Raw genomic sequence first — 24330 nt, 5'->3', positions numbered from 1 at the left:
GCTAAGCATTTGTGATTGAACCAAATAAAAAAAGAGAATTTCAGGACTGAATGGATATTTGAACTTGGATCTCAGTAGTCTTCCATTTGTCAAATGAATCATAATTAATGTAAGAAGTTTTTCTTGGACTGTGGCATGTTTGTTTATTCATTGTAATGTATACTTTTTTCTTTTTCTCACATCTTCTGAAGCCATTTTATACACAAAGTCACACTTTTCTTTGAATCTTATAGATAAAGAGGTTACCAATAAGAGCACCCTGGACAACTGAGAATAACAAGCAGCTTTTAAAAGGAAAGCAAAGCAAGCCAGAAATCGAAATATTTTCAATTTTCTTCACAAAGCCACAAAATTCTTCACTTTCCTCAGCAGGCGAGAGAGAAACAAGAGAAAACCAAGAAGAGATTTGAAGCTGGTAAAAGTGGACTTCACGAAACTCAAGGATACATTACATAAAAAAATCAAGGGAGCTTATTTTTGATTCACAAAAAGAGGGAAATATCTGGAAGTCAGTGGCAAGAAAAGGTCAAATTAGACAGGCACGTAGAGCAGACAGTAAGGAAGGCCTCACCCTGTGAGGAAAAAAACAGCTTGAATCAAAGGCCTACTAAACAAGGGATCGTCCATATTTTTGACCCCCTCAAGAATATGATTGGTGGAAAAGCTGCATGGATGTGCCAATTGTGGGAAAAACACAAATAGTAGATAACAACTGATTATGCACGAGAAGATCCACACTGTAGAAAAGCCATTTAAATGCTAGAAATGTTGCAAAAAATTTAGTCTGAACAGCTCTCTTGTGGTTCATGGAAAGACACAGATAGGACAGATGCCCTACAAAATGCATTCGCTGTGGTAAATAATTTAGCAACTACGGAAACTTGGTGGTACATCACAGGACTCACACCAAGGAGACTGAGTGTCCAGTTTCTGGGGAAAGTTTAGTTAGAAATTACTATTTCATGAATCACCAGAGGATTCACAAAGGAGGGAAATTCTTTGAATGTCCTGACTGTGGGAAAAGTTTCAGTCAAAATTCCCACCTGGTGATACACCAGAGGACTCACACAGGAGAGAAACCCTTTCAATGTCCTGACTGTGGGACATGTTTCCGTCAGATTTCTAATCTGGTGACACATCAGAGGACTCACACAGGAGAGAAACCCTTTACATGTCCCGAGTGTGGGAAAAGTTTCAGTCAGATTTCTAACCTGGTGACACACCAGAGGACTCACACAGGAGAAAAACCCTTTGAATGTCCTGATTGTGGGAAAGGTTTCAGTCACAATTCTAGCCTGGTGATACACCAGAGGATTCACACAGGAGAAAAACCCTATGAATGTCCTGAGTGTGGGAAAAGTTTCAGTTATAATTCTAGCCTGATAATGCACCAGAGGACTCACATAGGAGAAAAACTGTGTGAATGTCCAGAGTGTTGGAATAGTAAGAACTATAGTAAAGATTTTAGTGAGAATACCAGCCTAGTGACATACCAGCGAACTCACACAGGAGAGAAACTGTATGATTGTATGATTTGTGGTAAAAGTTTCAGTCAGAATTTCTACCTGGTGAAAAAGCAAAGGACTTACACAGGAGAGAAATTATATGAATGTTCAGATTGCGGGAAAAGTTTCAGTCGAAAATTCCAGCTCACAAGTCACCAGAGCATACATACAGGAGAAAAACCCTTCAAATGTCTTGAGTGTGGGAAAAGCTTTAGTCAGAATTCCAGCTTGGTGAGACACCAGAAGACTCACACAGGAGAGAAACCCTTTGAATGTCCTGTCTGTGGGAAAAGTTTCACTCAGAATTCAGACCTGGTGATACATCAGAGGATTCACACAGGAGAGAAACCATATGTATGTCCAGATTGTGGGAAAAGTTTCAGTCGAAATTCCAACCTAGTGAAACATCAGAAGACTCACACAGGAGAGAAACCCTTTGAATGTCCTGATTGTGAGGAAAATTTCAGTCAGAATTATGAACTAGTGATGCACCAGAGGATTCACACAGCAGAGAAATCATATGAGTGTCCAGAGTGTGGGAAAAGTTTCATTAGAAAATTCCAGCTCAAGAGTCACCAGAGAATACACACAGGAGAGAAACCATTTGAATGTCTTGATTGTGGGAAGAGTTTCAGTCAGAACTCCGGCCTGGTAAGACACCAGAGGACTCACACAGGAGAGAAATGCTTTGAATGTGCTCTTTGTGGCAAAAGTTTCAGTCAGAATTCCAGCCTGGTGATACACCAGAGGACTCACACAGGAGAGAAACCATATGAGTGTCCAGATTGTGGCAAAAGTTTCTGTCACAATTCTAACCTGGTGAAACATCAGAAGACTCATACAGGAGAGAAACCCTTTGAATGTCCTGATTGTGGGAAAAGTTTCAGTCAGAATTATGAACTAGTGATCCACCAGAGGACTCACACAGGAGAGAAACCCTTTGAATGTCCTAATTGTGGGAAAGGTTTCAGTCAAAATTCCCTCCTGGTGATTCACCAGAGGACTCACACAGGAGAGAAACCATATGAATGTCCAGAGTGTGGGAAAAGTTTCAGTCAGCGTTCCAGTCTGGTGACACACCAGAGGATTCACACAGGAGAGAAACCCTTTGAATGTCCTGATTGTGGGAAAAATTTCAGGGAAAATTCCAGCCTGGTGAGACATCAGAGGACTCACAAAGGAGACAAATCCTTTGAATGTCCTGTTTCTGGCAAAAGTTTCAGTTGGAATTCTAACTTGGTGATATACCAGAGGATTCAAATCGGGGGAGACCTGTCAAATATCCAATCTGTGGATTGATTGCAGGCAAAAATCATCCCTTGTTGAAAATATGGGACTCAACATGAGGCAAAGATTAATGAAATTAACAAAGGCTTATTTTCATTTCTGATCTCCCATTGAGAGATCAGAAATCAGATCCAAATATTGGGGAAAGAGGGCAGGATATGCATCCCTAGGCTGCATGACTAGATCGTGGAATGAGCTGTTATTGTCCCTGTGGTTCAGATTCATCGTTGGGCCCTGGGGTGGACTTGTGGAAGCAGCTGTCATTTTGTCATGCCTGCCTTTGGGTCAAAGTGGTCACTGCTTTTTGGTCACTGTTGCATGGGAGTGGGACCGACTGTTCTGTTTTGCTACCTTAACACATTGTAGACAGTATTAAGGGATTGTGAATGAACTGAAAATGTCTGCCTCCAGGAGGTCTCCGAAAAGGCAGACCATGTATCCCTGATAAGTGGACAAGTACCCCTTGCGCCATTATTGTGCTGCAGCTGCCAAAAAAAGCCAATGCAGTCCTAGGCTGCATCAACAAGGGAATAGTGTCAAGACAAGAAGAAGATATAGAATTGCTTTACACAGTGACACCATACTTAGAATACTGTGTCCAGTTTTGGTCACCACGATACAAAAAGTTGTTGAGACCCTGGAAATTGTGCAGAGAAGAACGGTAAAGATGATAAAGGGTCTGGACACTAAGTCATATGGTGATCAGTTGTGGGAGCTAGGTATATCTAGGCTATCAAAAGGCATCATACTTGAGGGACGTGATAGCTGTCTTCCAGTACTTGAGGGGCTGTCACCAAGAAGAGGGGATTGGCTAAGGCAGCTGAGGGCAGGACAAGAAGTAATGGGTGGAAGTTTAGAACAAGAAGTAATGGTGGAAGCTTATTAAAATGAGATCTAATGTAGAAGTAAGGAGAAATTTTCTGTCAGTGACGGCCATTAATCAATAGAATAACTTGCCTCCAGAGATTGGTGGTTTTCACAAATAGGCTGGACCATCATTAGAGTATATGGTCCCCTGCTTGAGCATGGGATTGGACTAGAAGACCTCCAAGGTCCCTTCCAACTCTATTCTGATTGATTGATAGACATGAGCCGGCAGTGTGCTGTTGTTGCCAAAAAAGCCAGTACAATCTTAGACTGCATTAACAGATAGAATCAAGACTCGTGAAGTATTATAAAGCCTTAATAAGACCACACTTACAATATTGCATCCACTTTTGGTCATACCATATATTGAGTGTAGAGTGCAGAGGAGAGCAACAGGAATGATTAGAGGACTGCAGGCTAAAACATGATGAACTGTTGCAGAAATTGGGTAGCCCCTCAAATTATGGAACGTGGCTATCATATCACCCCTATTCCTCATTTTCTCTAGACTAGCCATACCCAAATCCTCCAACCATTCTTCATATGTTTTAATTGCCAGGGCCTTTAATTATCTTAGTTGTTCTTCTCTGCCTTCTTTCCAAAGTCTCGTCATCTTTTTTATAATGGGACCAAAACTGGACAGAGTATTCCAGATGTGATCTTACTAAATTTTTATATAGTGGTACTAATACTTCACATGATCTTGACTCTATCCCTCTGTTTATGCAACCAAGGATTGCATTAGCTTTTTTGGCTGCTGTTGCTCACTGCTGGCTCATATTTAAGTGACCATCCACTAGGCATGAAGATGACCCTCAGCGCAATTGAGAGAGTTCCATGTAAATTTGCAACTATTTAGGGCAGAGGCCTTTGAACTGTGGTGCTGGAGAAGACTCCTGCGAGTCCCTTGGACTGTAAGGCGATCAAACCAGTCAGTCCTAGAGGAGATCAACCCTGACTGCTCTTTAGAAGGCCAGATCCTGAAGCTAAAACTCAAATACTTTGGCCACCTAATGAGAAGGAAGGACTCACTGGAGAAGAGCCTAATGCTGGGAAAGATTGAGGGCAATAGAAGAAAGGGACGACAGAGAATGAGGTGGCTGGATGGAGTCACTGAAGCAGTAGGTGTGAGCTTAAATGGACTCCAGAAGATGGTAGAGGACAGGAAGGCCTGGAGGAACGTTGTCCATAGGGTCGCGACACAACTTCGCAGCTAACAACAACAACAAGGGCAAAGTTCCCCAACCTTTACAGATTGGTGGCCCAGAGAGGGGGGGAATGAGGGGATGATTTTGTGGCAGGGAGAGGTGCATATGGGGCGCAAGCACCCGCAGTGAAACTCAATGTAAGTGTGACCCACAACAAGGTTTGCACAAGCGGGCCCATCCATGTGTGCAAGTGGGACTTTGCACATGCACCGGCTGGCCACTCATGCAGTGCAGTGGTGATTAGGCCACGGCCTAGTAGTGGCCCAGATAGGAGACTCCTGCTTTATGGGATATTTTGGGATTTTTCTTCATGGACGCTACTAACAAGGTCGAAAATACTTTGAGAAATATAATGTCAGGACCTACTTCAAGCCCACACCTTAAGAAAGCAGGACTCTTGGAAACAGTTTCTTCCAAGCAGGAACTTTTATTAAGAATAGGAGATAGCAGGCATAATAGACAGGATCTGAGGGATTTCCTTACAGACCGGTATTTTAAAGTGTCCCCAAGCAAACCCCACCCCACAGTTCATCTGGGCGGTGCAGACTGGCAGATCCTCAGGTGTTAAGTCCATCGATGGGAAAAGAAAGATAACCTCAGTTCGGCTCCATTTGTGGACGGAGAAATAAACCAGGTCCTGGAGGTTTGTATCTCTTTCCCCTGCCCCTCCCTTTTCCCCAGCTGCCTGGTTAGGGAGGAGGAGTTCAGAGGGATGCATGGTATAGGAAGGAGCAATTTGTTACATTGTAATGGATAGCAGACACAAGGCAAATAAACAAAAGGTTACATTGTAGTGAATAGAGGAAGTAAAAGCAATAAAACTGGCATGCATATCCCCCCTCCCCCTTGGGAGCATGGCAGAATCCAGGGGGAGGTGAGATTTGGTTTTAGATCAGAGGAGATAGTTAGAAATGAAATATAAATGGCTTCTGACATCTAACTTCACATTTATTTGATATTCTAGAGAAGAAAAAGGGTTTATGAAAATAAATTGGAGGAAGTGACTTCTTCCTGTCAAGTCTAGAGAAAAGAAGGACTAGGGGTGACATGATAGTATTCCAGTATGAGGGGCTAGCCCAAAGAAGAGGGGGGCAAGTTATTTTCCAAAGCACCAGAAGGCAAGACAAGAAACGATGGAAACTAATCAAGGAGAGAAGCAACCTGGAATTAAGGAGAAACTTTCGAACAGGACAATTAACAAGTGGAACAGCTTGCCTTCAGAAGTTGTAGGTGCTTCATCATTGGAGGTTTTTAAGAAGAGACTGGATATCATTCTATCTGAAATGGTAGAAGGTCCCCTGCTTAAGCATGGGGTGGGTGGGTTGCTGATTAGATAGGTTAGTTAAGAAATAACTAGTATAAGCGACTGTGGGAAAGTAAAGTTGGAAGTTTTAACCTTATTCTATTATGCTAAAAAGAGTCAGATGTCAACCTTTCCCCCCCACACCCATATTTTTCTTCTTCCTGTCAAGTTCAGAAAAAAACATGTTTTTTCAGATTCTTTCTTTCTTTCCTTGACTTGCCAACAGAGAAATGAGGGAATGTGGGTTGTACCTGCAGCTGTAGAGATTGTTTTGGAAACTGAAGGTTCCTTCTGGTAATAATTGTCCGATGCTTAACTGGGTAATGTGACCTGCACTCTGGGGGTTGGGAAGGGATTTGCTATGCTTTCATTATACTGCTTTCACACCAATTTACTCAGAGCAGACTTGGAGTTTATTACTGCCCGTATGCATTTCCCAATAAAGTCTGGCATTAGAAATTGCAGGTGTCTCAGGTGTGTTTGCTTCGTTGGGATCATCAGCCAGAGTTGTGACACTTCCCTTTTTCCTTCCCTTGAAAAGGTAAAGGTTCCCCCACACATGCGTGCTAGTTGTTTCCAACTCTAGGGGCCAGTGCTCATCTCAGTTTCAAAGCCAAAGAGCCAGCACTTGTCCGAGGACATCTCCGTGGTCATGTGGCCGGCATGACTAGACGCCAAAGGCGCACAGAACGCTGTTACCTTCCCACCGTAGTGGTCCCTATTTTTCTACTTGCATTTTTTACGTGCTTTCGAACTGCTAGGTTGGCAGAAGCTGGGACGAGTAACGCGCTCACTCTGCTACGCGGCACTCGGGATTCGACCCGCCAAACTGCCGACTTTCTGATCGACAAGCTCAGCGTCCTAACCCACTGAGCCATCGCGTCCCTAAGTTTCCCCCAATTTTATTTTTCTTTGTATTTTATGTTTTGAATAATAAAAATGTTAATACAAAAAAACCTAACCCCGTTACTAATTGAACCCTGCAGTGATTCACTTCGCATCTGTGGCAAGAAAGGACATAAAATGGAACAACCAGCTGCACATTTATAATGGTTCCAGCATCCCACACTCACGATCCCCATTTGTGACTTTCCCACTAGTTGTGTGTGTGTATGGGGGTGGGGGAGAAGGTACAATACAATCAGACTTGCGAGATTTTCTTATTACCTTCAATTTCAATTGAAAAAAAAGTGTTGGAGCAGACATGTCGGGCTCAGCCCCCGCCATCCAACCTTGTCCTCCAGTGAAGCTGCTGCTCATCCCCCCAGCCTCAATGATCCTGGTGGACGGTAAGGGCAGGGAGACTCCATCCCTCTTCCGCTTGAGCCCAGTCCCAGAGCTGCACCACGCGCCTCACAGCCAGGCCACCTCCGCCCCACCACCTTCCTCACCTTCCCTCGTGGCCCCATCCAACAGGAGCCCTGCAGCCCCTCAGTCTCCCCCCAGCATGGGCAAGGAGGGCGAGAACAGAAGCAGCATCCTTGAGGAGGAATGCGTGGCTGGGCATCCCGTCGGGGAAGCGGGGCCAAGCCATAGGGTCCCGGCTCCCCAGGAACTCAAGGGCCGGGCCAGGTGCCCATCACCCAGAGTACCAGGTAGCCAGGCCCGAGAGGGTAGGCAAGGCTCCTTCGGTGGATCAAGCCCTGGTGCCAACCCTGGTCCCGGCTCCCCTTTGCTGGAAACCCCTGGATCCCCCTCACCCCACGCAGGGCCCCCCTGACATGACCTGGCCATGCCTACCAAGTCAGCCACGATCATCTGGCCACTCCTACATCAGCCACCTCCCCACCCCCCAGGGCAACCACAATGCTAATGTGGCCCTCAATGAAATTGAGTTTGACGTCCCTGTGTTAAGAGTCTTCCTGTGTTGCTGGTTTCTTGGTCTGGTCTATCAAATGGGGTTGAGTCTGAGGGACCTTTCATGGCTGAGGAGAGGCTGGAACCTGGTTATCCCCACTCTTAGCGCAGCAACGACACCTTTAGCCCTGCAGCACCCCAGCTCTCTAATAGGAAAGCCATCCAGAGAGACTCCCTACTGCACATTGGCCTCCTCCCCATCCACTGCAGGAAGAAGCAGCCTGAAGGGTAGAGATGAATGAAGGAGGGTAGTCCTCACTTAGTGACCACTATAGTGACTGGCAATTCTGTTGCTAAGATTCATGACTGTGAACAGGCCTTTGACCTCATTTGGCCTCTGGGCAATAAATGAATCACTGTAGACATTGAGACCTCACTTGATTGCTACTGGTGAGTTTATTTCTATCTTCTCTATGAACTTTGCTTGCCTTCCGCTGGTTAGGAAGCATGCTAATGAACAGCTTGCCTCCAGAAATCGTGGGCGCTCCATCACTGGAGATTTTTAAGAAGAGGCTAGACAGTCACTTGTCTGAGACGGTATAGGTCCTCCTGCTTGAGCAGGGGGCTGGACTAGAAGACCTCTAAGACCTCCCTTCCAGCTCTATTCTATTCTAACATCATATGATCTTAGGACAATTTGTTGGTTTAAAATGCAAGGATTGTTTGCAAAGCGATTTTTTTTATACCATCATAATCTTGAATGGTTACTAAACGAGGCAAACGGTAAGGGAGGACTATCTGTATTACACCCAGAAGAAAAGACATCTGCCATCTGGATGTCATTTGCTGGAAGCATCACAGGGAGGAAATAATTGTTGTCGTACTCAGCTGGTGTCCAAGCAGGAGACCCTATTTGATTCCGGACAAATGGCCGTCCAGTCTCCTCTTAAAAATCTCCCATTGATGGAGCACTCACATCAGGTTGGATCTGCTTTTGGTCAGTTCTCCCTCTGTTACTTCTTGTCTTGCTGTCAGACACTTTGGAGATGGACAAATGAATGTTTGAGGCCTTCAGGGAAACATGGTGGATCGCCTGTCCTGGTTTGGGGCTGTCTTTCAGCCAGTGGTGTTGGCGATAATTGCTGGGATCATGAATGCTGAAAAGTTCAGAGAGGTTTTAATTTATCGTACCATTCCTTCTGGAAAGTACCTGGTTGGGAATGGGAAAGGAATGGGTTTCTTTCTTGTGAATAATCAAGCACAAAGCCCCTTTTAATGTGAAGGAGGCATTCCACTTTTTCCTCTTGATTTTCTTTCCTTTAAAGCCATGTTTTGCAGCAGTAGGAATTCCAAAATTACCGGCAAGCTGTCAACAGAAATCCTGAGGGCTGGGTGCTTCTCCCAAAGCTTGTTTTCGTCAGACTACAAACAGCAGGGAGTTTCAGTCGGAGTCAGTTATCAACCAAATAGAGGTGCCAACAGGTACAGAGATAAAAATAAGTAACCGCTGCTTGAAACCTCCTTCAGCATTAAACAGTTAAATATGCCAATCAAACAGTAAGGAAACAATATACCTTGTGGGGGCCCCCATGATTTTCAAGATCCCAATCTATTTGAAATCTATGCATATGACTGCAAATGCTGATAGCAGTTAGGAAAGATGGGTTGCATGAAATTCCCTCATTTAGGCTGGCATTGTGATTAAAGCATTTTTGTGGCATCCGATGGCTCCTGTGATTCATTTTATTTTATCCTTGGAGAACATGTAAGGGGGAAATCAAGTTGTTTATTGGGTGCAGCTTCATCTTAGATATGAAAAGCTTTAAAATAGTGTGTCAAGGTAATAATTTAGAAGGTAACAAGCTTGTATAATGTGAGATGTATGATGTAATGATGGGAATGACTCAGCAGGGTCTATGGCCCTTTAAGAGCCTTTTTATAAAAGGGAAGGCTCTGCTCCTGTGTTCTCTCTCTTCCATTTTCCTGCTGTAACTGCTGTGGGTTGGTCCTGCTGTATTAACACGTGTATGTATATTATTCCTGGTGTATGATATTGTAGAGAGTGTAAGATAAACCACCATTTAATATAGACCACTGTTTATTGTATTTACTTCTGGGTTTTCTCAGTGCAATAACTGTGCATGCTCTGACATAGGAGGAGGAAGGCAGGAAACTGATCCTCTAGGAACAAGCGATACTCCATAATTTTGGGAGGGGAGCCGTGTGAGGGTTTTTTTTTGGGGGGGATGGAAAACCGTAGGAGTGAAACGTGACTAGCTCTTTTGCAGATTAAGGGTCAGTTGTGCATTTTTTAAAATCCCATTTATATCTTATATTTATATTTAAATGCAATGTGTTATTCAGAAAAGATGCAACCCATGCATACTGCATAAGGTTTTAGCTACTGTATTCAGCAAATCGCAGCGTCTAATGCCGGGCTGAAGGATGGTGGGTAGTCCAAAGGCATCTGCTGGACTTTCTCGCCCATCTTCCATAGCGATGAATTCCTAATTTGCATTTAGAGGTGCCGATTAGCACACGTAACTGTCTTTTTTTAAACACCGATCCTTGTTTTTGATCCTCTGACTTTCCCCTGGGGGGTGTCGTTCTTTTGCGGGGGGCCCAGGAGTTTGTCTTTGCTCGGCGGCGTCCCAGTCGCCCGCTCCCCGCAGCAGCTTCCGCGAAGGGGTTAAACGCAGAGAGCTTTTCTCTGGCGCCTAGAGAGGACGCAGGAAAGCGGGGGGGGGAGGGGGCGGGAGGCCAATTTCCTGGTCTCTCGACGTCTCTTACGCCAGGGCTGCGGAGATTCCCCTTGCGGGGGCGGGGCACCAGGTGGGCGAGGACAATCAGGACGGGGAAATCCCCGGGGGGGGGAAGGGGAGGGGGGATTCCTGGGAGAGCCAGGTGGGTTTCCCCCAGTTGCGCCCCCTCCCCTTCCGAGTCTCCGCCTTTCCTCGCGGGCTTTTCTGCTCCGTGGGAAGCGCTGCGCCTTCGCTTCTCCTCCTCCTGGGTTTCGGCTTCCGCGAACGGCTCTCCGATCCCCTCCAGGTCCTTCCCCCGAGCCCCCCTCCTGCCCCGCAGCCCCACCTTTTGGCGCAGCCCGGCTCCCCCCTGGGGGCTCCCGGGGATTCCCGGAAGGTTGGGCACCCCCGTTCCCACGTTCCCCTCTCGCTGCTGGGGAGGGTCAGCCTGCCAGTGCCTGGAGGGGAGGAGGAGGAGGGAGAGGACGGGGGGAGCTCTGGGCTGGGAGGGAGCGAGGCTGGAGGGGAGGGCGGGGACCCTGCGAGGAGGAAGAGCTGAATGGCGTCTGGAAGGCGGGTGAGGGAGAGCCGAGAGGCGTCCAGGTGGGCTTGGCCAATGGGCTGCCCTGTCCAGGTGGGCTTCCTTTGAGATGGAGCCCCTGAATCTGCCTCTCTTACGTGCCCAGATTCCCTCTCTGGTGACTGCTGCGTCCCTGTTTCTCTCTGCCCATGTAAGCGAACAAACCTCTGTGGAGGTTTTCAGTTTTAGTTTTAGCTCTTTTATGGGCTGTATCAGGGGTCTTCAAACTTAGCCCTTTTATGACTTGTGGACTTCAACTCCTAGAATTCCTCAGCCAGGGACACTGGTTGAGGAATTCTGGGAGTTGAAGTCCACAAGTCATAAAAGGGCCAAGTTTGAAAACCCCTGGGCTGTATGATCTCCACTGAAAAAGAAATACTCTGCTGTTTTTACAAACAGTTTCCCAAAGAGATCAAGGGGGTTGGGTGAGATTTTTCGAAAGATTAAAAAAAGAATTTCAGGTCAAGGCACAGGCCTGGGAGCTCTAATAACTGCCTGCCGAGCGTTTTTGGGGAAAAGAGAGTGGTGTGCACAAGAGGCGGGTGGGTCGAGCAACAGAGAGACTTCCGTTGTTGGTATAAAATGCCAAGTGGATCGTTTTTTTTGTTTGTATTCTATGGCAGGGCTTCTCAACCTTTTCACAGGTTCTTCCACTTTTAGGACATGGCAATGTTTGAGTACCACCAGTGTTTAGCAAGGTGTCAAAAACTTGATGACTGGGCGGGATTTGGGGTTTTACTGGTTAGATTCATTTGTTGTTGTAGAAATGGCTAGTTTATACTACTATGGAAAAGTCAAAAGTTGAGGTTCGATGTTAATGCTTCATTCTACTGCAACGGAGGAAGTCGGAAGTCAATGCCTTTTCCTTTCCCCTTCTCCCGCCACACTTTCTTCCCTTCTTCCTCCCCATTGTGTCCTACTATTTGCTTTTGTATTTTTGTATTTTATTCCATAATCTAATAAAATGTTGTTGTTGTTATTAGCTGCGAAGTCGTGTCCGACCCATCGCGACCCTATGTACAACGTTCCTCCAGGCCTTCCTGTCCTCTACTATCTTCTGGAGTCCATTTAAGCTCACGCCTCCTGCTTTAGTGACTCCATCCAGCCACCTCATTCTCTGTTGTCCCCTTCTTCTCTTGCCCTCAATCTTTCCCAGCATTAGGCTCTTCTCCAGTGAGTCCTTCCTTCTCATTAGGTGGCCAAAGTATTTGAGTTTTAGCTTCAGGATCTGGCCTTCTAAAGAGCAGTCAGGGTTGATCTCCTCTAGGGCTGACCGGTTTGATCGCCTTGCAGTCCAAGTGACTCACAGGAGTCTTCTCCAGCACCAGAGTTCAAAGGCCTCAATTCTTTGGTGCTCAGCCTGTCTTATGGTCTAACTTTCACTGCCATACATTGCAACTGGGAAGACCATAGCCTTAACTATACACACTTTTGTTGAGAGGGTGATATCTCTGCTTTTTAGTGTGCTGTCTAGATTTGCCATGGCTTTCCTCCCAAGGAGCAAGCGTCTTTTAATTTCTTGGCTACAGTCCCCATCTGCAGTGATCTTGGAGCCCAGGAAAATAAAATCTGCCACTACCTCCATTTCTTCCCCATCTATTTGCCAGGAATTGAGAGGGCCGGATGCCATGATCTTGGTTTTCTTAATGTTTAGTTTCAACCCAAGTTTTGCACTCTCCTTCTTCACTCGCAACAAGAGGCTCTTTAGTTCTTCTTCACTTTCTGCCATTAGAGTGGTATCATCTGCATATCTTAGGTTGTTGATGTTTCTTCCAGCAATGTTAGAAACCATAAAAAAAAGGAAAAAAAGTACTGGTTTTAATTTCTTCAGTGGCAGTTCCTTTGCTCTCAGGCCATGCAGAGGACCCCTGGTGGTGCAGGCTGCCAGAGTCCTGGGCAGTGGAGGGCACGCGCCCAGCTCGGCCCAGCCTTCCCAAAGGGGGTGCCTGGCTGGGTTTAGCTTCTCCTCCAGGTGGCTGCTGCTTGCCTCACTCTCCTTGGCCAAGTTATTTTTTTTTATTTTAATTCCATTTATATCCTGCCCTTCTCCGAAGACTCAGGGCGGCTTACAAGCTTAGCAGTAGCCTTCATTCTATGTATATGCCTGCTTATTAGGGCTTTCACACACACCCCAAGCGGCATTATTACAAAGTCAGCTTAATTGCCCCCAACAATCTGGGTCCTCATTTTACCTACCTCGGAAGGATGGAAGGCTGAGTCAACCTTGAGCCTGGTGTGATGCGAACCTGCACTAATTGCAGGCAGCTGGTGTTACTTAGGGAGGCATTAGCCCACTGCTCCACCAAGGCTCCTTATGGTGTGTTGCTCATGGTGTGTGCGGGAGGCCCACTCACTCTATGTGAGGAGACCTGGCTTTGTAACCAAAGCATCCTCAGCAATAGGATGGGAGACCACCAGGAGAAGGGGACAAGGGGATGGCAAAAGGGCAGCAGGGCTCGTCGTGGCCAACTACTATGGCAGGGCTTCCCTCCCCCTCTCTCATTATATCCTTCCTTCCTTCCTTCCTTCCTTCCTTCCTTCCTTCCTTCCTTCCTTCCTTCCTTCCTTCCTTCCTCCTTTTCTTCTTTTTCATTCCCTGTTCATTCTCCTTCCCTTTCTCTTCCTTCCCCTCTTTCCTTCTTTTTCCTTCCTTGCTCTCTTCCCCTCTTTCTTTCTTTTCCTTTTTTCCCTTTCTCCTTTCCTGTCCCTTCTTGGATGATCAAATGCAGAAGGGGAAACTTTTCTCGATGCCTCCTCGCCTTGTGGTCAAATGCCACTTTTGCTAGTTGTCTGTGGCCACTTCGAAGACTGAGAACAAACCAGGCCCAGTTTATCCCGTTCTTGCATTTAGTGGGGGCCTCCACAGACAACAGTACAGCAAAACTGTCAAAATGGTGGCTGTGATAGTTGACCAGAGCTCCTCCGTTTTTTAGGTGCAACAGCTTTAGCGTTTAGGAGCAGAGGTAGCTTAGTTGCTTTTCTATGAATACATAATCCTTAACAGAGCTCCCCTGTGGGGACCCTGCCATAGTCTAATTGAGACTGGAAATATACCAAAGGGAAATATTTCCCCCCACTCGGCTTTGTCCTGTTTTCCCCACTGGAAATGTCTGTTAGCAACACACAAGGAGGGGATACTTTCCTAAGAGCTCAGAGATCAAGAATTCCAGTGTTAACTTGGATTGTCAACAAAGTTCTCTCTGTGACAAAAAAAAGAACACAAAATTGCTTTCTCCTTCGAACTGGGGCAAGTTGCCTCTCCTCTCCTTCCTTCCCTGCTTTTAAAAAAAAACAAAAAAACTGCCAGAGGCTCTGGTCAGAGGTGGCAGCAGGCAGGTAGCGGTGGGCAGAGGCTTCCCATTTTGACCCCTGTCGCCTCTGCGTGGCTCTCAGATCACCTCTCCCAGACCTGCAGACATGTTGTTGGGGGCAATTAAGCTGACTTTGTAATAATGCCGCTTGGGGTGTGTGTGAAAGCCCTAATAAGCAGGCATATACATAGAATGAAGGCTACTGCTAAGCTTGTAAGCCGCCCTGAGTCTTCGGAGAAGGGCGGGATATAAATGGAATTAAAATAAATAAAAAATAAAAACTGAGGCAGGCAGAGTGGACACTGGTGCTTTAAATCTTGCAGAGGCTTTAGGCATCATTTCATCAGTTAAAGCTTCCACGTCTCTGAAATTGCCTCAAAAGGTTTGACTATAACCCTTTTGGGATAATTTTCAGGCTGAAAACACATGGACTTTCCACATATGTACATTTGTATGTGTGTATATTTGTATTTCTCTCTCTATGCATATATCAACAACTGTATAATCTATTCCCACCACTTCCAGATATATTTGAGCATAACCCTTTGCACTGTTAAGAATTTGTGATTGACCCAAGTCAAAAAGAGAATTTCAGGACTGAATGGATATTTGAATTTGGATCTCGGTAGTCTTCCATGTGTCAAATGAATCATAATATAAGAAGTTATTCTTGTATTGTGGCATGTTTGCTTATTCATTGTAATATATACTTTTTTTTTCTTTTTTTCACATCTTCTGCAACATTTTATAAACAACTAAAGGTACACTTTTCTTTGAATCTTACAGACAAAGAGGATGGCAATAAGAGCACCCTGGACAACTGAGAATAACAAGCAACATTGAAAAGGAAAACAAATCAATATTTTCCATTTCCTCCAGAAAGCCACACAATTCTTCACCTTCCTCAGCAGCTGAGAGAGAAACAAGAGAAAAATCAAGAAGAGATTTCACGCTGGAAAAAGTAGACTTTATGAAACTCGAGGATACATTACATGAAAAATCAAGGGAGATTATTTTTCATTCATGAAAAGAGGGAAATATCTGGAAGTCAGTGGCAAGAAAGGGTCAATTAGACAGGCACATAGAGCACACAATACCCTGTGCAGGAAAAAAAATGGTTTGAATCAAAGCACTACTACACAAGGGATCAACCATATGTTTTTCCGATCTGTAGGACAAGTTTCAGTTACTGTTCCAGTGTGGTGATACACCAGAGGATTCACACAAGGAGGCAAACTGTTTAAATGTCCCGAGTGTGGTAAACGTTTCAGTCAGAATTCCTACCTGGTGACAAGGTGAAACACCAAAGGACTCACATAGGAAAGAAATCATATGAGTGTCCAGATTGTAGGAAAAGATTCATTAAAAAATTCCAGCTCATGAGTCACCAGAGAATAGAGAGAGGAGAGAAATCCTTTGAATGTTTTGATTGTGGGAAGAGTTTCAGTCAGAATTCCGACCTGGTGAGACACCAGAGGACTCACACAGGAGAGAAACCCTTTGAATGTGCTCTCTGTGGGAAAAGTTTCAGTGAGAATTTCAGCCTGGTGATACACCAGAGGACTCACACAGGAGAGAAGCCGTATGAGTGTCCAGATTGTGGCAAAAATTTCAGTCACAATTCCAACCTTGTGAAACATCAGAAGACTCACACAGGAGAGAAACCCTTTGAATGTTCTGATTGTGGGAAAGGTTTCGTTCAGAATTATGAATTAGTGATACACCAGAGGATTCACACAGGAGAGAAACCATATGAGTGTCTGGTTTGTGGGAAAAGTTTCAGTTATCGTTCCAGTCTGGTAATACACCAGAGGATTCACACAGGAGAGAAACCTTTTGAATGTCCTGATTGTGGGAAATGTTTCATTCGGTTTTGTCACCTGGAGACACACCAGAGGACTCACACAGGAGAGAAACCGTTTAAATGTCCTGAGTGTGAGAAAAGTTTCAGTCAGATTTCTAACTTGGTGTCACACCAGAGGACTCACACAGGAGAGAAACCCTTTGAATGTCCTGATTGTGGGAAAGATTTCAGTCACAATTCCAGCCTGATGATACACCAGAGGACTCACACAGGAGAGAAACCCTTTGAATGTCCTGATTGTGGAAAAGGTTTCAGTCACAATTCCAGCCTGGTGAAACACCAGAGGACTCACACAGGAGAGAAACCCTATGAATGTCCTGAGTGTGGGAAAACTTTTAGTTATAATTCCAGCCTGGTAACGCACCAGAGGATTCACACAGGATAAAAACTAGAGTGTCCAGACTATTGTAATAGTTTTAGTAAGAATTGCAGCCTGGTGAAACACCAAAGGACTCACACAGGAAAGAAATCATATGACTGCCCAGATTGTGGGAAAAGATTCATTAGAAAAATTCCAGGTCATGAGTCACCAGAGAATACACACAGGAGGCAAACCATTTGAATATCTTGATTGTGGGGAAAATTTCAAGGAAAATTCCTATCTGGTGAACCACCAGAGGATGCACATGGGAGGAAAGCTGTATGAGTCTCCAGATTGTGGTAAACGTTTCAGTCGGAATTCCAGCCTGGTTATATATCAGAGGACTCACACAGGAGAAAAACCCTTTGAATGCTGTTTTGTGGGGAAAGTTTCAGTCATACAACATGGTGATGCAGCAGATGATTTTCATGGGGGGGGGGGGAGACCTGTCAAATATCCAATCCATGGAATGTACTTGAAGCGTAAATCACCCCTTATTGAACAAGGAATTTGACATGAGGGAAAAGTTAATGAATTTTTAAAAGATTTGATTTTCATTTTTGATCTCCCATTGGGAGTGTAGGACAGAAATTAACTATTTAAATTCTGGCCTGATGCTTTTTGGTCAACTAATATCAGGTATACTGTAGACCAGCTGGTGGAGAGAGAAATAAGTGGAAATTGTTATTTTAATAAAGGCTAACTTCTTATTTCTAGTTATCAGCAGAAATTACTGGATATTTCCTTTTGCAGAAGTTGTGCAATTTGTCAAAAAGGTTTTTGGGTGGTGTTTTTTGTATATTGATTATGGAGTTCCCACTTGTGGAGTTTCATTCTTCTAACTTGGTGTCCTCCAGATTTTGAGCACCAGAATTCCCCAGCCAACGTATAAATAGTCCTCGAGATACCAATTGTTATCTCAATTACGGTTGCATCTTGCAATGGTGGTTAAGCAAGGCTACCTTGATGAACTATCCCACCTCCTTCTCTCCCTGATGAAGCTGTTAAACAAATTTAAGTCCTCTATACTTTTTGAACCTCAAGTTTATGAAGGAAGAGCAGGACATGCATCCGTGGGCGATGTTAGCATGTCATGAAAGCACAGACCCAGGCTTGCCTTCCCAAGATCTCCTTAATCTTTTAGTTCCCCCCAGGCCTTTCCCTTCCCCACAGGGCCCCCCACAGCCTTTTTCCCACTCCCATTGGATCCCTTCAATCCTTAATCCTCACTCCCACCACACCACGCCTCACAGCCTCCTCCTCCATAACTTTTGAAGATCTCTGAACCTCAAGTTGGTGAAGGAGGGCGGGGGTCATATGGTGGACTTGTGAAAGCAGCTGCTACTTTGCCACGCCTGCCTCTGGGTCAAAATGGTATTTTTGTGACAGTTCTAGGCTGCATCAAGAGAAACAGTGTTGACACAACAAGAAGAGATAGAATTGCTTTACACAGCGCTGGTGACACCACATATTGTGTCCAGTTCTGGTTGTTGTGGCTGCTCCATCACTGGTGTTTTTCAAGAACAAGCTGGACAACCTTTGAGTGGGATGGTATAAGGCTCCTGCCTTGAGCAGCGGGTTGGACTAGAAGACCCCCAGGTTCCCTTCCAACCCTATGGTGCTATGTTTCCATGAATTTAGACACAGTTTAGAAAATAGATGCAGAACAACCCCATGAACTTGCTTGTCCTAAAGGGGCTTATTTTTTAAAAAAAATGTTTTTATCTGGAAAGTGAATATAAATACAAACTCCACAAAAAATGATTTTTTTTCAAAAATAAAACAAGGGTAGACAAAACCTTTGAAGTATTCTTCAATATCTTCATAAATGACTTAGATCAGGGGTAGGCAACCTCGGCTCTTTGATGACTCATGGACTTCAAGTTCCAGAATTCCTGTGTCAGCTATGCTGAATTCTGGGACTTGATGTCCATGAGTCATCAAAGAGCCGAGGTTGCCTACCCCCGACTTAGATGATGGAATAGAAAGGGAACTCATAAAATTGGCATATAATACTAAGATGGCAGGAATATCCAACACGGCAGAAGACAAGCTCAGGATCCAAGAAGATCTTAACCAACTTGAACAGTGGGCTCTATACAACAAGATGTAAATTAATATGGAAAACAGCCAGGTTTTATACCTTGATAGGAAAAAGCAAAGTAGAGATTAGACAAAACCTGCCTCAAAAACAGTAACTGTGAGAGGGATCTGGCAGTCCTAGTGGAGGACCACTTAAAACATAACACAGCAGTGTGCAGCAGCAGCCAAACCTAATAAAATCCCAGGTTGTATAAACAGGCATAGAAGCCAAATCACATGAAGTATTAGTATAGCTTTATAAAACTTTAGTAAGGGCACACTTGAAATACTGCATCCCGTTTTGATCACCACATTACACAAAATACGTCGAGACTTTGGAAAAAGTGCAGAGAAGAGCAACTAAGATGATTGAAGGCCTGGAGACGAAAACATGAAGTCTAGAAAAGAGAGTCTATTTGAGGGGCTAGCACAAACAAGAGGGGGCCGAGTTATTTTCCAAAGCACCAGAAGGCAAGACAAGAAACGATGGAAACTAATCAAGGCGAGAAACATCCTGGAATTAAGGAGAAACTTCCAGAATCCACAATGGGAAGTTCCAATACCTGATTCAATGGAAGAGCTATCCATTGACAGAAGCTAGGTGGGTAAAGGCTGAACATGTAAAAGCAGATTATTTGGTGAAGTGATTCCCCAGAATACTTTGGTGAAGTATCCCCAGAAGCCTGGGGTCCCAGAGGAGACGAGGGAACATGGTATAATGTAAACTTGTTTTCCAGGTTCCTTCCAACTTCTGGGGGGGAATAATAATAATAATAATAATAATAATAATAATAATAATAATAATAATAATAATAATAATAATGATTTAATTTATTATTAATAATTTATTAATATTTGTATACCGCCCTTCTCCCGAAGGACTCGGGGCGGTGTACAGGGCAAGAATAAAACACAAAGCTACAAAAAATGATGATGATGATGATGATGATGATGATGATATCACCCCTCGCCCTTCTCTTCATTAAAATAGACATACCCAATTCCAGCAGCGGTTCCTTATATGTTTTAGCCTCCAGTCCCCTAATCATCTTTGTTGCTCTTCTCTGTACTCTCTCAACAACTTTTTTACATTCTGGTGACCAAAACTGGATGCAGTATTCCAAGTGTGGCCTTACCAAGACATTGTAAAGTGGTATTAATACTTCACGTGATTTTGATTCTGTCCCTCTGTTAATGCAGCCTAGCACCGTGTTGGCTTTTTTGGCAGCTGCAGCACACTGCTGGCTCATATTTAAGTGATTGTCCACTAGGACAATCCCTCTCACAGTTACTACCTCTGAAAAAGTGAGTTTACAGCCTATTCTGCTGAGTTCCTGCCCCAAGCTCTGGAAATCATTCTGCATAAGAGTACATCCTTTTGGGACAGATTGTTAGTGCCAAGATGTACAATAGCATCCTTGCTGACGTTGTTGACTATTTTGAAAATACACTTCTTGTCCCTACTGGCAGTAGGACCTGGAAGACACCTGATCTCTTTTGAAACCTCTGTATCCTTTCCTAAATTTACATCCCTTATAATTGAATCACCAACCAGAAGGTGGCTTCTCTTTTTGGGTACCTTTCTCTTCTTGCATGACTGATGTGTAATACCTGATTCGCACTTCTCCCTGTCAAAAACAAGTTCTTCATCTCGGACCATGGTCCCATGCTTATTTGACTTATCATCACAAGTACCTTGACCTGTCTCCTTAATGTCCCTATTAAGGTCAGCAAGGGCACTGTATCTGTTATGCAGGGACACAGCGAAAGCTTTGTGTTTATGGGTTCACAGCTCTCACCCTGCCAGATCCCATGGTTGTCCACACTGCCCTTCTCCTGCAGGATCTTTGCGGTGGGGGGGGCTGATCGCGCAGAGGCTCAATAGAGTAGAAGGGCTGAATTGGACACCTAATTTCTGCCTGAAGAGCACAGATTACAGACCCTAGATAAATAATCTGTCCTTGTAGACTAGTGATTTGTGTACAGGTAAGACAGTTTCCCAGTTTGAAAAGAGTGCTGCGAAAGCTTTGTCCAGACTTTCTCCTGGACTGGATTTCTCTAAATGGATGGGAGAGGCAGAAAGCTGTGGAGAGCCCAATCCAACCATCCTGCCTAAAAATGGACCTGGGTTGCACCAAGGGGCCCACCAAGCTGCCATCACGAAATGGCCCTGCAAGGAGTGGAGGTCATAGAGTTCACTCCATTCCCCCAAGGATGGCAAGAGAATGACTAGCTCAACAGAGGGTCCTGGGGAGGGTGACACTGATTCCAATGAGGACCCCTTGATAAGTGGCCCGATTACTCTGGTCACAGTCCCCATTGAACGGGTAGTTCAAAAAAGGCAACTTAGCAGCCCTTCTGCGCTCAGGGTGCACTAGACGCCTGGCTATCCTTGCCTTGGTTGAGAAGCTGGGAAGCAGACTTAGACCACTGAATGGGCCAGTGGCATTTTTGTCAGCTGGACAGACCTGTAGCAAAGGGGATTCCAGCGACTCTCATCCCCGAGCTGATAGAAATGCAGGTGGGGGTTTCATCACAGCACTGGGTATGGAAAGATTCTTGGTGCTATTAGTATGGCTATGGAAATGGAACTCCTATGTGAAACGGAGGAGGCTGTTAAAAATTCCAGCGGACTAAAGCACAGAACTCCTGCTGGGTGCTAAACTGCCTAAATCCAAACTTTATTCAATAACTCCTAGGGAATTGTAGGAGTTAGGGGCTTTCATAGACAAAAGTTTTAAAAAGAGGGTTCATCTAACCGGCTCAACCCAGGATGGCTGTCCTGTTCCAGGAAAAAAGGACAGGTCCCTTCCTCTATGGATAGACCAGGGGAAGGCAACCTTGGCTCTTTTATGACTCGTGGACTTCAACTCCCAGAATTCCTGAGCCAGACATGCTGAGGGGAAAGGGAGAGGTTTCCAAGCTGAGCCAGGCTGGCTCAGAAATTCTGGGAGTTGAAGTCCACGAGTCATAAGAGCCAAGGTTGCCTATCCCTGGGATAGACTGTTGTTGTTAGCTGCAAAGTCGTGTCCGACCCATCGCGACCCTATGGACAACGTTCCTCCAGGACTTCCTGTCCTCTACCATCTTCTGGAGTCCATTTAAGCTCACACCTACTGCTTCAGTGACTCCATCCAGCCACCTCATTCTCTGTCGTCCCCTCCTTCTATTGCCCTCAACCTTTCCCAGCATTAGGCTCTTCTCCAGTGAGTCCTTCCTTCTCATTAGGTGGCCAAAGTATTTGTTTTAGCTTCAGGATCTGCCCTTCTAAAGTGCAGTCAGGGTTGATCTCCTCCAGGACTGACCAGTTTGATCGCCTTGCAGTCCAAGGGACTCGCAGGAGTCTTCTCCAGCACCATAGTTCAAAGGCTTCAATTCTTTGGTGCTCAGCCTTTCTTATGGTCCAGCTTTCACTGCCATACATTGCAACTGGGAAGACCATAGCCTTGACTATACGCACTTTTGTTGACAGGGTGACGTCTCTGCTTTTTAGTGTGCTGTCTAGATTTGCCATGGCTTTCCTCCCCAGGAGCAAGTGTCTTTTAATTTCTTGGCTACAGTCCACATCTGCAGTGATCTTGGAGCCCAGGAAAATAAGACTATAGAGGGCCAAACGGTATGTGTTCAAAATGTTTACCTGCTGCCCCTAATGAAGGACATACTAGCACACTTGGCGAAAGGCAAGTTTTTTTTAAAAAAATCAAACTGGGCTTATGAGAAGCATATTACCGAGTCAGAATTAAAGAGGGTGATGAGTGGAAAACAGCATTTAATCGCCCTTTGGGATGCTTTCAATTCAGAGTTCTTTGGACTCTTAAGAGCTAGCTGGGGCAGGTCCGACATTAGCTATGTAACAGGAAAGCAATGCAGAGAGACTCCCTACTGCACACTGATCTCATCCCGATCAACTGCAGAAGAAGCCTGCATGGTTGTGAAGAACGAACACGGGCGGTCCTCACTTAGCGACCACAATTGTGACTGGCAATTCTGTTGCTAAGTTTCGTGAAAAAACACCTGGCCGCTACAGGCTTTTTGACCTCACTTTGCCTCTGGTCATTAAACAAATCACTGCGGACACCTGAGTGAGACATCGTCTGGCTGCTACTTGTGATTGTATTTCTGTCTTCCCCGTGAGCTTTAGCTTGTGATAACACAGGTGGGGAAGCACGCGAACGGCTATCACGTGATTGTGGGACAGTTTGACGGTTTAAAATGCAAGGGTTGTTTGCAAAGCTGTTTTTGTTTGTTTTTTTACACCATCGCAATCTTGAATGGTTACTAAACGCGGCGAATGGTACGTAAGGGAGGACTATCCGTATTACACCCAGCAAAAAAAAAAAAGCCATTTGCAGTGGATGTCATTTGCTGGAAGGATAGCAGGGAGGAAATAATTGTACCCAGCTGGTGGATTATCCAGAAGGATTTGGAGCACCCTGGTGAGGAAAAACAGTGCTCTTAGAGGTCCTCCTTCTTCTGGGATTGATGGAGGCGTTTGGAATTATGAGCACACACAAATGGATGGCTTGGTGAGCTGAGCTCTTTCCAAGAAGCTGCCACAGGGAGCACAGCCACTTCTTAAAAGCCCCTTCGCCATGGTTTGGAAACGGCAGGCTAGTTGGAGAAGGCTGAAGGGGATGTGGGTTCTACAGAGCTGGAGTTAACAGACTCAGTAGGTGATGAACTGGACTTTGATGTGATGAAGTTGGTGGTAAGTGGGGAACGGACTTCCCATATCTAACTGGAAAACAATTTGGACTAGGCTCATTGGGGAAAAAGGATTGACTGAAAGGTTTATGATTTGGGGGAATAAGACACAATTGTTCTCTTATTGTGCTCAACCAAAATCTTAAGAAAAAAATATTAATAAGAATCAAACAAAAGGTAGTTCATCCCGGACAAATCAGAGACAATGAACATGGTGACTTATTGTAAATAAGAAGCCGTTCTAGATTTTTTACAAGTTAAATGAAATATAATTAACAAAGTGCTTTTATGTTTTCACTTTGCTGTTGGTTCACTCGTTAACAACTTTGCCTCTCTCTATAGTAGGCAGATGAAGTTCAAATTGATTGCAGAGAGGTAAAGGTAAAGGTTCCCCTGCACATGCGTGCTAGTCGTTTCCGACTCTAGGGGCCGGTGCTCATCTCCGTTTCAAAGCCGAAGAGCCAGCGCTTGTCCGAGGACGTCTCCGTGGTCATGTGGCCGGCATGACTAGATGCCAAAGGCGCACGGAACGCTGTTACCTTCCCACCGTAGTGGTCCCTATTTTTCTACTTGCATTTTTACGTGCTTTCGAACTGCTAGGTTGGCAGAAGCTGGGACGAGTAACAGGCGCTCACTCTGCTACACGGCACTTGAGATTTGACCCGCCAAACTGCCGATCTTCTGATTGACAAGCTCAGCGTCCTAACCCACTGAGCCACG

The 24330-nt window shown here is 45.1% G+C and overlaps 2 protein-coding genes and 1 long non-coding RNA gene across 3 annotated transcripts in view; all 3 read left to right on the top strand.

Moving 5' to 3' along the window:
• Positions 1–17534, top strand: part of LOC308664100 — a 101018-nt gene extending 83484 nt beyond the window's left edge. Inside the window, exon 2 of the long non-coding RNA XR_014025604.1 lies at positions 15386–17534. This is a non-coding gene — a long non-coding RNA (uncharacterized lncRNA). The remainder of the gene's footprint in view (positions 1–15385) is intronic.
• LOC308664084 (uncharacterized protein) overlaps positions 1–17733 on the top strand; it is an 89372-nt gene extending 71639 nt beyond the window's left edge. Inside the window, exon 3 of the transcript XR_014025597.1 lies at positions 17682–17733. The gene's annotated coding sequence lies outside the window, so the exon portion shown is untranslated. The remainder of the gene's footprint in view (positions 1–17681) is intronic.
• On the top strand, positions 438–7113 carry LOC308664175 (uncharacterized protein). The gene has a single exon (XM_081321196.1). It carries the CDS (start codon positions 963–965, stop codon positions 2802–2804), a length of 1842 nt encoding a protein of 613 aa, XP_081177322.1. The 5' UTR covers positions 438–962; the 3' UTR covers positions 2805–7113.
• Positions 17734–24330: the final 6597 nt, after the last annotated feature.

This window comes from Vipera berus, assembly GCF_964194415.1.
Source record: "Vipera berus genome assembly, chromosome: 2".
Lineage (NCBI taxonomy): Eukaryota > Metazoa > Chordata > Lepidosauria > Squamata > Viperidae > Vipera > Vipera berus.
The sequence above is the reverse complement of the archived record's forward strand: the minus strand, read 5'-3'. Positions and strand labels throughout refer to the sequence as shown.